The sequence below is a fragment of the Bos grunniens genome, chromosome 23 (assembly GCF_055505025.1).
Source record: "Bos grunniens cultivar Pamir isolate PY7600 chromosome 23, Bosgru_T2T1.0, whole genome shotgun sequence".
NCBI classification, from domain to species: Eukaryota; Metazoa; Chordata; class Mammalia; order Artiodactyla; family Bovidae; genus Bos; species Bos grunniens.
In genome coordinates, this window is record NC_141187.1 from 44,609,768 (window position 1) to 44,622,663 (window position 12,896).

The 12,896-nt window shown below is 38.6% G+C and overlaps 1 protein-coding gene across 3 annotated transcripts in view; it reads left to right on the top strand.

Annotated features, from left to right (window-relative positions):
* The window catches only part of RANBP9 (RAN binding protein 9), a 72,995-nt gene that overhangs the window by 47,422 nt on the left and 12,677 nt on the right, over positions 1-12,896 (top strand). For all 3 annotated transcript variants that reach the window (XR_015152538.1, XR_015152537.1, XM_086370247.1), the window contains exons 6-10: positions 2,901-3,085; positions 5,563-5,675; positions 6,953-7,061; positions 8,810-9,000; positions 10,126-10,270. Coding sequence is in view for 1 of the 3 variants with exons in the window: in XM_086370247.1 (XP_086226373.1) it covers positions 2,901-3,085; positions 5,563-5,675; positions 6,953-7,061; positions 8,810-9,000; positions 10,126-10,270 (743 nt within the window). In the remaining 2 variants the exon portion in view is untranslated. The remainder of the gene's footprint in view (positions 1-2,900; positions 3,086-5,562; positions 5,676-6,952; positions 7,062-8,809; positions 9,001-10,125; positions 10,271-12,896) is intronic.

The window sequence follows — 12,896 nt, forward strand, 5'->3', positions numbered from 1 at the left end:
TACATCTCTGAAAACTGGAGATGTTTTTCAAAATGATCATTCTTCCCCAGCTCACCTCACCATCTTTAGATATGATGATGGTGTTGAGTGTATGGCCTTCTAGATCTGTTTTAAACTTACGTTGGCCAGTGTGTCCGTGACTGTCGGCTGGAGGAAGGTGGGTCGTAGCTGAGGCACTGTTCCGGTAGCTTGCTTTTTTCACTTAGTGATGTGTGTTGTGCCTCTTTCTGCATCAGTGTACACGTTTTTAACGCTTTCTTTTTGCTTGTTTTTATAATATCTTATTGTAAGATGCACTGCAACGATTTAAAGATGTATGTTTTTGCGTATTTGACATTTATGAAAGGGGGTGTATCCTAGAAATCCATGGCCTGTCACAGTTTAATGGACAGTGTTTCTTAGACATGAAATGATGGTAGATCTTATAGTCAGTGCGGGCTGAGCTTCCCTGATTGTGGTATATAATACCACCTGTGAATGGACATTCTTTTTAATTTTTTATTTGCTATTAAAAATAATGCTGCAGGACATATATCTTTGCACATGTTTGTTTTTCTGTAGGATTAATTTCTTACAAGAAAAGGACTAATTATCAGCAAGGAAATTGAATCGGTAATTTCAAAATCAGACAAGAAAAAGAAATAAAAGCAATTCAAATTGGAAAGAAAGAAGTAAAGTAAAATTGTCTTGTCAGTCTTAATAGATTTTGCCAAATATCTTTCTTACAAGGTTATATTGGTTCATATTTCTATGTACAGTGAATGAGAGGGCTTATTTTCTCAGCCTTCATCAACACTGGGTGTTCTCAGCTTTTAAAATCTTAATCTGTTGTGCAAAATAATCTGCTTATTTTAATTTGCATTTAAGAAATTCAATTCATATCTCTTTATATTTTTAATCATCATCTTATGTTTCTTCAAATTGCCTGTGTATCTATTGCCAATTAAATTGTTTTTAACTAGTAATTTTGTTTGTCAGTTTTTTGTTTTGTATCGGGGTATAGCCAATTAGCAATGTTATGATAGTGTCAGGTACACAGCAGAAGGGGCTCAGCCGTACATATCCGTGTATCCTCTCTCCCCCCAAGCTCCCCTCAAATCCAGGCTGCCGCGTAACATTGAGCAGACGAACTAGTAGTCTTTGTTTTCCTATATTCTGAGATTATTTTTTCATATTTAGAATATTGGTCCTTATAATGTGTGGCAAATTTTTTTTTCTATAAATTTCATTTTTCTTGACATAAGAGTTTTTGGCTTAAAATACTTTTGTTTTAAACTATGTCGCAATTTTGTAATGGGCTTTAATGAAAAGAATACTGTGCTCGGAGTAGAGCCATGAGTTTCCCTTTCTGCGTGTCATTAACAAACTGGTGCTTTTGGAGACACTGTGCAAGCTCTTTAAATCTCCGTTTCTCATTGGTGAAATGAGAAGGTTATAATGAGTATCTCACTTGTCTTCACCGTAAAAGTCTATTAACTTGTGAGTTTTGTTGATTATTAAGACTCAGTACACGTGTGGGTGTTGTGTTACCACTTGTTCCCCTAAGCCAACGTGACTGACTGTCTTTCCCAGTATATTACCACAGTACTCCTTCTGTTTCTGATTTGGGTTGCTTGATTGGTCACCTGAGTTTAAAAATACCTTCTTAGCTTTTTGCAGTGAAATCTATCTAAGCATCTTGTATTTACACACATTATATTCTCTTAATCTTTACCTGATTTTGTACTGAAAATACCTGTGATAATCATTAAAGCAAAGCAATAGGCATAAACACAGAGACTGAGGATGAAGTAGGCTTTGGAGTTACAGAAAGGTCCACTGAGCTTAGATTTTGGTGTTAATAAGCCTGTGTCCAGTCCCAGCTCTGCCGTGGTGTAGGACAACTGTGAGCACGTTAATTTACCCCGTCCTCAGTTCCTCTATCTTCATAATGCAGATAATCATAATGATGATGACTTAACAGGGTAATGACAGTGATTAAACCTGGACCTTTAGAGGACGCTCAGTAACTTACTCTCCCTTCAGATGTGACAACAGTGATTGAGCTGACAGAAGGACTCCTGTATTTTTTGTACAGATTTTTGAAGCTGTTGAACTTGTTTCACCCTCAAGTCTTAGAGTATATCTTAGAGGAAATGCATTTCTTAATGAATTTGAATGTTTAAATCCTTTCTGGAGATGTGTGCATTTTATTTTTATGTAAAGAATCTCTATTCTTAAAGGCACTGTTTTGCTTATAATTAAGTTCTTATACCATTCCTTAATAAAGGCATCCCAGATGTAAAGAGAATAGAAATTAGTAAACTTAACATAGTGTATGCCCAGTTAGGATGTTCTTCTATGGTAATCAGCTTCCACGTGTACTTTCTAGAAGCGCATCGCAGTATCATACTTCAGAGGATAAATATGAGTTATGCTTGAATCTCTCTATTGTATGATTTTTTTTTCAATTTTTTAATTGAAGGATAATTGCTTTACAGAATTGTGTGGTTTTCTGTCATACATCAACAAGAGTCAGCCATAGGTACACCCATGTCCCCTCCCTCCCAGACCTTCGCCCGTCTCCCTCTAGCCCACACTTCAGCCTGTCGAAGAGCCCCTGTTTCAGTTCCCTGCGTCTGTATGACATATTCCTAAGAGCAAGAATTTATTTATTAGAAGTACCTTCATTTATTAGATGTATAATGCCCTATGGTCTGAATAAATAAGTAGCTTAGGTTGCTGTGTATTTTTCTTGACCATTTGCTTTATTTCTTCCTCTATTAGTTTCTGATTGAGATCTTAAAATATTTGTGGAGCAAATTTGCAATTCTGTTATTTTAAAGGTAGCATTTGCAAGAATGAATTTTCTTTTTTAACATAAAAGGGATGGATATTTAGTGAACTGTGTTGTCTTACAGCCAAATTTATATCCTACCGTGGGGCTCCAGACACCAGGAGAAGTCGTTGATGCTAATTTTGGGCAGCACCCTTTCGTGTTCGATATAGAAGATTACATGCGGGAGTGGAGAACGAAGACACAGGCACAGATGGACCGCTTTCCTGTCGGAGACCGAGAGGGAGAGTGGCAGACCATGATCCAGAAGTGAGTGGGGAGGCGCGCAGGGACGTCTTCCAGAGTGCGCTTTTTATAAAGCATTTCAGCCTTTCGGTGTGAAAGACTGTTTATCTATTCATATGTGTCCTAATGATCTTAATGTATTAATAATGCTTGATTTGGTGACACACGTCCCGAATTGTGTTTTAGTCTGATTTATTAATTTGCTGGAGGAAATAAAGTGGCACTAGATCGTGTAGGTTAATTCATTTGCCAGCCTTAGTAATGGGACTTAACGGTTTCCATGAGTTACTTGATTCAGCTGTTAATAGCGCCAGTGCAGAAGATAAATTGAGAAAGAATTTAGATTGTAGAATTCACGTTGTGGTTTTGGCACATGAACTTCACTGTGTTGTTCAGTAGTGGTATAAACACTTAGGAGAAAAAATAATTACTGTTCAGTAAGAATGAACATCAGAATAACAGTGTATTTTACATCCCGGAATACAGACATGATGTGCTCATGGCACCTTTCAGGATTTAGCTAAATTTTTCCGGTGAATGGGTAACTATGTAAGAATAATATCAGCTATTTTTGTTTACTTGGATCCCTTTTTTTGTCTGACAAAAAATCTCCAGCCTAAAGAATTTTCAGAACTCCATTTACTTATTGTATATTCTGTTAGACATTTAAGAGGAAGTAAAGGGAATACAAATCACAGACAGTGAGTGTGGAGCTTAGATTCCGCACTGCAGTTTAAATGCCTACGAGTCAGTGTAACAGGTGGACAGGCAGCAGCAGAGCAGATAGCGGGCGTTAGTGAAAGCACTATACGTGGATGACCTTTGTCTCAGCTCACTCTTTACCCCCAGTTTACAATTTGTTTTATTAGACAGCTTTTTATGAAAAAGTAGAATTTCAACGTGGGAGTCAGCAGGAAAATACAAGCCCTGTGACAGTCACCTATTTTAGACTATGCCTTTGTTTGAAAGGCTCGAGATGACATGTGAATGTCAGTCGTACTGAGTAACAGTGGCTCTTAAAACTCCAAATAGTGCAGACTTCAAACTAAATACTGTTAAGTTTAAGTAGTCATTTTCACTATCATAATCTAACCCAAGAAAATTGAAGATACCCTCAGTCTGACACAGTTCATCTTAAATGTCTGTATAATTGAACAATCTTAAATTTGCAAACCTCGTAAAACTTGTCATGTTTTTTGGAGGAGATAATCTGGGGCAGGATGATGATTCGAGAACGAGCGTCCTCCCCGGAGCTGTTGTCAGAGTCTCCACACCAGTGTTTCTGTCCTGCACAGTTGGAAGAGTGGTGGCTCTGACTCAGAATCCCCGGGTCACCGTGAGTTAGCAGTGCGCGCTGGGCTGGACTGCTCTCTGGGGTCCCGTCCCTTAATGCTCTCCAGTGGTTCCCGCGGAGCATCCTGGCGGGTGGCTGTAGAGGAAGCATCACCTGTCTTAGTCTTGCGCCAGGGTTCAGGGAGAGCACCTCCCCTGCCCCATTCCTCACAAAATAGATCCTCACTAGGGGAAGTTCATGTTAAAACATTCTCCCCTACCCTCTTAAATTAATCTAACATTTAGATGAAATAAAATGAAAAAAATCCGTTTGTTAGAAATTTCCCCGTGCCAGCTCGGTCCCCTTCCTGAACCACTGCTTCATACCATTTTCTGTTGGGCCCTTAGTAGCGCCAGATGGAGGCAGGTTCAAGAGTTGAATATTTATAGATATATTGGGTATTTCAGTTAATATTGTTTAGTCAACGGTTTTTCTAACATTTTGTCATTAGATCCAAATACCATACTTGTAAATACCACTTGGTTTTTAAACAATCAGTTTGCTCTTTGGAAGTGTCACTTACTCAGTCGTATTTGAGGAATTCCTCTCCTGTGCTCGAACATACTACCTGATTTAGATTAGAAGGCTGACTCCTTACTGATTAATATTATCACCCTCATAGACTTTGTTCCGGAAGATTCTGTCTGTGGGGTCACCTTCGTGTTTTTTGTGTTCACACCTTGTGACCCGTTTTATGTAATTGGTGGACAGAACTGCAAAGAGTTAAACTACAGAGCAGGAAGAGTTAATCTATTTTTAAATTTTTTATTTTACAAAATGCCAGCACTTTACTAGGGTAAGTCATATGATACTGGTAAAACAGAAATTACGGTTAGTACGGTGGAGTAAGGGTGGGAAGCAATAGGGAAGGACCTGGGGATGATGGAGTGCTAAGAATTAAAGTTACTTCGTGTCCTGATTGTCTGGTAATACTTCCTTTTAGGCAGAGTAGACTCACTATAGCATTTGAAGTTATCTTTTTGGAAATAACTCTGTGAATAAGACAAAATGATGTTTTGAACTGATTTTGAACCTGAGGTAATTAAAGCCTTCATTGTTCCCAGGGCATAGATTGGTTTTGTAACATCAGGGTAGACCTTGGGTATGTAAATTGTAGTATGAAGCATGTATTCTCTTGACTAAAAGCTGTGTGTTTCTTCTTTTTAAGAATGGTTTCATCTTATCTAGTCCACCATGGGTACTGTGCCACAGCAGAGGCCTTTGCCAGATCTACAGACCAGACCGTTCTAGAAGAATTAGCTTCCATTAAAAATAGACAAAGTAAGGACCCGTGGTGCATGGCTAACACGTGTTTTCAGATTATAGGCTTGGTTACATTGACTTTTAGAAACCTGATTTTTTCATGAAAGTTTTTTTTTCAAATTTATTAATTTGAAATTATGCCTCTGAAATTGCCTTTTACTGACATTTTTGAAGGCTACCTTAAAAAATTCATGGGACTGTAGTAGTATTCTGGATGTAGAAAGAATTGTGGTGAAATTTTTGTTAAAATGTTTGCCACTTTTTCTTTAAAAATGTTTTCTTGAGCTTTCAGAAAGTAAACATTTAATAAGAAGTGTGTGTGTGTATGTGGTTTTCAACAGGTAAAGTAGTCCCATGATTATTAGATGTTAGTGGAGATGCTGTGTGAGATGTTTGCACTTAAATTGCTATCTAAATTTAAGATAGTATTGGTCTTAAGTATTTATTGCTTAGGTCCCAATGCTAGTGACCAGTGCTGTGGGGCCTGTTCCAACTGGGGCAAATCCACAGTTAGCCGTCCTCAAATCGGTGCTGTTAGTCCATCAGGGAGAGCGTGGCTTGATGAGGGTGTCAAGACAAAAACAAGACAAGAGGGATGCAAACAGAACTTTCATGGGTCAGATTGTTAGAAAACACTGATGACATTACATTGTAGCTGATGGTATGCTTGTCTTTTCTCACCACGTTGTATAGACTGTAGCAAACAGGAGATGTCTGCTCAATCTTTCCCTGTCCTCATCATCTAACCTTCGGGGCATGCTCATTCAGTGGCTGTTGAATTCAGATCTTACTCAAAGGCTAATTTTCATTTAGTACTGGGTTCAAAAGGCTATATAGTGTTTGATAAGACATTTTGAATATTACTTCTTTCATACCTCCTATGGTCTTTTCTTTAAAAACCACTTTATTGAGGTATGGTTGACATATGAAAAACTATGCCTATTTAGGATATATAGCCTGATGAGTTTGTATATATCCATGAGACCATCACCACAGTGTATATGGCATAATATACCCATCTTTTTCATCTTAGTGTTTAATACATCAGTATTGCTTAACAGCTGTTTTTCCTATATTACTTATATGTTTGAATTTTTTTAGTAGTTTATTAAAGTGTTTGTTTTTCTAATAGATTATTTTGTCTGAAAATACTCCTTAAAATAGAAACTGAGTTAGAAAAATAAGTGCAGACTCATCACAATTTAAAGACTTTTTTTTACTAGTTTTTTGAGGGTCTACTAAGTTTCCTTTTCTATTCTTAGAAAATTTATCTTTTGCTTTCTTTTTCTAAATAGGAATTCAGAAATTGGTGTTAGCAGGAAGAATGGGAGAAGCCATTGAAACAACACAACAGTTATATCCAAGTTTACTTGAAAGAAATCCCAATCTCCTTTTCACATTAAAGTGAGTTTAATAAATGTTATATTAATTATATATGTCGTTACATAACCAAAATTATTTTCTTGCTTTAATAGTTTTAATTTTTGTTTTACCTCGTTTCAGGTATTTAGATATAATTTTGTAATGAAGCACATTTAAGCAGCAGGTTGAGGAATACACTTTTGTGTTGAGGACTCTTAAGTAGAAGGCATTTTTCTACTTTCTGTTTGCTCTTCTATCATTCTATCCCTGTATTTAAAAAATGTGAAACTCTTACTTAGAAGATGGGTATCTATTTTTTCTCTTGTAAAATACCTTATAGTAAGTTTGCAGCATTTTTTAAAATTGCGGTAAAAATATATGTGAAAGTCGCTCAGTTGTGTCTGACTCTTTGTGACCCCATGGACTGTATAGTCCTGAATTCTCCAGGCCAGAATACTGGAGTGGGTAGCCTTTCCCTTCTCCAGGGATCTTCCCAACCCAGGAATCGAAACGGGGTCTCCCGCATTGCAGGTGGATTCTTTACCAACTGAGCTAACAGGGAAGCCTGGTAAAAATACACATATCATAAAGTCTGCCATTTTTACCTGTACAGTTTTCTGATACTCACTTTGTTTCTGGTACACTCACATTGTTCTTCAGCCACCGCCAGCCATCTGTTTCTAGAGCCTTTTCCATGATCTCAGTCTGAAACTTGGTACCTGTTAAACAGTGACTCTGCATTTCTCTCTCTTCCTCAGCTCCTGGCAACCACCATTCCACTGTCTGTCTCTGTACACTTGAATTGGAGTACTCTGAGTACTTCATGTAAATGGAATCATAAAATGTTTGTCCTTGGTCACCGCCTTACTTCCCTTAGCATCATGGGTGTTCACATCTGTGTCGGAGTTCCTGCTTTCATTCTTTTGCATATATGCTCAGAAGGGGATTGTTGAATATAGGATAATTCTGTGCTTAATTTTTTGAAAATTAGTCCTCACAATTCCATAGCCCTGTACAGTTTTCCATTCCTGCCAACAGTGGCAAGATTCTAGTGTTTCATCCTCACTTACACTTATTGTTTTCTGTTTCTTTCATTTTTTAAAAAATAAATAATAGCTATTTGGCTTTTTCTGTTGGTTGTATGAATCTTTGTTATCTTAAAATTTAGCTGTTATTAAGTTTAAGATTTAAACTTTTTAAGCATCAGAAATGCTAAAAAAATGATCAGAAATTGATCAGAAATGATCATAAAAATTGATCAGAAATGCTAAACCTGATGACAGACCTACTTTGCTTTAGAATAAAAGTTTGAATGTGGCCCGTTTGATTAAGAGGTTGCAGATGGGACTGGGGGTGAGGAAGTGTGGGGAGTAGGCCCTTATTTTGTGTGAAGGTAGGTGTGTACATAAAACTACATCAGGTACTTCTTAGGTACTATTTGATTTGCGTCCAAGTGCAAATATAATTTTGATTATTTTAGGTTAAAAAAAAATGAGGTCCATTTTGATTTACTATAGCTACAGACAGATTTTCAGTTTCTTAGTAAATCTTGATTAAAGGTGATACAATGTCTTTGCATTATACTCTCATTTTTCAGGAAATTTTTAAATAATATTCTAAGCAGTACAGTATATGGAGCCACATTTAGCATTTTTAGTATACTATCTAAAGGCGAGACTTACTGATAAATGCAAATAACTAACGTATTTCCTGGTAGAAGTCTGTTGCTATTAGGTAACTAAACAGTGATCTGGAGATGATGTAAATACATTTCTGTTTTCTCTTTTTAGAGTGCGTCAGTTTATAGAAATGGTGAATGGTACCGATAGTGAAGTACGGTGTTTGGGAGGCCGAAGTCCGAAGTCTCAAGACAGTTACCCTGTTAGTCCTCGACCTTTCAGTAGTCCAAGTATGAGCCCCAGCCACGGGGTGAATATCCACAGTTTAGCATCGGGCAAAGGAAGTACTGCACATTTTTCTGGTGAGATTCAGTCTTACATTATCTTACAATTTTTACCCTTCTTCATGATTTTGAACAGAAATAAATTTTAGAAAAAATGTAGACATTTCTACCAGCCATTTTGTACATTTGTAATTTGATCTCAAGAGATTCTGAAAGAAAAATTGTGGGCGAGTCAGATTCATGTGTTTTTGGTACCAGAAAGTAACTTCAAGATGAGCTGTTTCTAAGAGTGGCTTACTAACAGATCTCCCTAAATGAAGGGCAACGTTCGAGTTTTGTCTCTAGAAGTCAGATCAGAGATATCTGGTACTGAGAAGGCAATGGTGTGTTTTAGTCAAGTATACATGTAAAGGCAGTGACGTGGCCATGGTGTCTGAAGCCCCCGACCCCACGCCCGGCTCCCGGCCGGGCTGCCTCTCCCTCCTCCCTTCCCAGCCCGGCTGCTGGCAAGAGTCAGGTCTGCCTATCTGCTTCCTCCTGGACTCACTGAGGCTTTTGGTGAGGCTTAATTAAAGTTCTCTCCCTTCTTGGCTTTTATGACATCTTCTGCAGATTTATTTCTGGTCCTTCTCAGTCTTTTTGCTCTGCTTGTCTCTTTCTGTTTTTCCCGAGGTCTTACCTTTCCTCTGTACGTTTAACTTTGTAAAACTCAACTCAAATACTGTTTCCTGTGCTTTCACAGAGTAGAGCAACACCTTTGCTGTTTCTTCCTCAACATAGCACCTTTCTGCGTTGCTGCCTCTCAGCTCGTTCACATCACCATCCTGCACAGCGTGTGGGGGTCTCACGTTTGTGTCCTCAGTCAGCGCCCCTCGGACACCGTGTGTCCTGTCAGGCTGGGACAGATCCTTGGTCTTGCTGTGTACTTACGTAAAACAGGGTTATGGTAACACTGGGCCTCATGGCAGGGATTAAATGAGATGCATAATTAAGCCTTCAATAAATACAGGAGAGGATTACAGCTCACAATTAAGTATCCTGATGTTCTTTCGAAGAAGTTTTCCACTTGTTTTCTATTTAAGTAGTCCACTGACTTTCCTACATTATAAAAGGTTTAAGTACATCATCAGAACATGGTAGATCTGTTGCAGCCTGATTTGTTTCTTTTTTTATAAAGCGTCTTTTCTTCTTTTTTTCCCCCAGGTTTTGACAACTGTAGTAACGGTGTGATATCTAACAAAGCACATCAGGCGTACTGCCACAGTAAGCACCAGCCGTGTGGTCTGAATGTACCAGAGCTGAACAGCTTAAACACGTCCAGGTCTCAGCAGGTCAGCAGCTTCACCAGGTAATGAGTCCCCTGGCGTTGGCATCACTGTGAGCAACCTCGGTTACGGGTGGCATCGTCTGAAATAATTTGGAAAAATGGAGTTAGATGGCCACAGTGGGGGTCTGCGGGAATGAAGGGGTGAGGAGTCAGTTCCCTGGTGCTGTCCCTTCCTCTGCGCCCCTCTCCCTCTGGAGGGGTGACGAGGGCAGAGCCAGGCTCTCTACTGCCTTCCTGCCAGCGCAGACCCCCACGGTGGCCACAGAAACGTCATTTGTTAATGTTTCCAAGTTAAGTCACTGTAGTGTATTTAAGCTCTGGAGTTGACATATGATACATATACAACTGTTTTTTTCTCAACTATTTTTTTCTCTTTGTGTGGGTTTTTCAGTGTGAGGAGTGTTTCCTGAGTTGCAAATAACTAACTTTACAAAAAATATTTGTTGATGAGAACCTACCTTTAATTTGAATAGCTTGCATATAGCAGATAGTTAAGTCGTTTAGTAAACATACAGCACAAGGAGAGGATTGAAAACTTGGTGGGTGTCAAACACTCTGCTGCTAGTGTGGTCTCCACTCGAAGAGCTTTGGGAGGAGAGATGTTCCCGTCATGGTACTCTGACATACTCAAGTTTCTATTCATGAAACCTAAAGGTTCATGAAATATAACCATTTGAATTAAATGCTAGTGTGTGAGGGCAAGTTCTTATGGATTTTTATCAATTTGATTGATGTTGGTTTGGTCTTAGAGCATGAATTGATGGGTCACACTGCGTTTTGGGGGAATATGCATCAGTGCAAAATTCTCCCATGGAAGGAGACAGCTCCTAATGTTTACAGTCTCAGTGTAAATATGATTCTGGAGAAGTGCATGTAAAAAATCTGTATTTACAAATTTGGAGATTAATCAGAATTTCCAGGTTATCTATTACAAATGACAAATATGTACTGAAATAATGGTATTATGTGGTACAGTTGTGAAATCCACAAAAATGATCCAAGAACAGCAGTAGGAAAAGGGATTGTCTTGCTGAGGAGGTTAGGGTAGGCAGTGGAGACGCCACACTAAAATATGAAATGAGAATATCATAGTAAAAATTTTGTATGGAGATGTAAACAATTAAGCCTTTAGTTCATCATATACTTTATAGTATTTATTAACAGTACTTTATGATTATTAGACGGTTCTACCATAGTTTGAAGGTAGGATTGCAGTTACTTTGTTGAGTTTTTCACTTAAATATTATGCTCATGGCAGGAAGTTGCTAAAGAGACCTGTAATTACCTGAGTTGAGGGAAGCAAGCTGAACGGAAGGGGTTGATGACATAGCATCCTCTTTTGGGTGCAGCTTAGAAGAAAGTAAGCTCTCAAACTGCCTTAAACTGTTAAGCAGTACCAGTTATTTTCTAGTTGGTAATGGCTTTCCTTGTGACAGTGTTGTGAAGTAGGCAAAGATGGTATTAACTGACTATGAAAACCATTTTACAGATGTAGAGCTGAGTGCCAGAGAAGTAAATGGCTTTTTTTAAAGGTGAATAATTAGTAACTAGTAAGTTGCAGAACGATGACTACTTCCCAGGATGTCTGACCTCTAGACTCGCGCTTTCTTCATTAGACTCCCCGTGAGAAATGCTCTTCTTCCCACCTCCTTCTCCTCCATCCCAGATTCTACTCAAGCTGTAAAATTCTACTTCAGTTGTTAACCTCTTCCAGGATGATTTCTTATCAATTCTCAAATTTCATGAAGATAACTACACAAGCTTTTCTAACTGACGGAGATGTGCTGGGGCCACGCCCTGTTCTTCTAGATCTCTGAGTGTCCTGTACCTTGATGGTCTTACGGACAGAAGTGTGTATGCACCCACTCACCCAGGCTGGAAACCAGTGGTTGCCTTTGCTGGCATTATGCATAAAGTGCAATTTTTGCTTCTCTGCATTCAATTTTGTTGTTGTTGTTGTTTTCCTACAAATGAATATACATTGCTTTTTTAATGAGAAATAATCATTTTTATTTATTTAAATATTTTCTAAAGTTTCATCAAGTGTTTCCTTCTGGACTGTATAATCATTACCTAGATCTTCATAGGAGAAATCTGGAAGGTTAGATATTGTTGCTCGGGGTGTGGATGGAATGAAGGGCAAACGTTGGCAACCTCAGCGTGGCCACTTAGAGCTGTTGGCACGTGTTATTCATCCAGTCAGTGTGAAATGGCCTTAGGTATCTCCAAAACAGCATTTCAAAAATTCAGATTCTGCAGTATATTTAGAATCTTCAGCCAATAAGAAAGTCTGTCAGAGAAAAGTAGTGTTGGGTTCTGAAAAGGGCTGAGGGGATGAGACTGAGTAGTCATTTCTCGTGTTATCACTTACCTTCGAGAAGGAGTATAATTTTGAGTAGTAAGGACAAATGCCCAAACGCCATTTGGGCAACGCCAATGCCCAAACAAGCAGTCTTTCTCTAAAAGACTTAGAGAAAAAGTAGTCTAGAAGCAAGCTGAGTATGAGGGCAGGGAAGGAGGCGAAATGGGGTGGGTCCCAGGAGCAGGTTGTTTCGTCAGGGAGGTTTTTGCCTTACATGCTTGGGGCAGGGAGGGTGGTATTTTAGGGCAGGAGTTGATTAAATGAAGTGCAGATCTAATTCTGAAA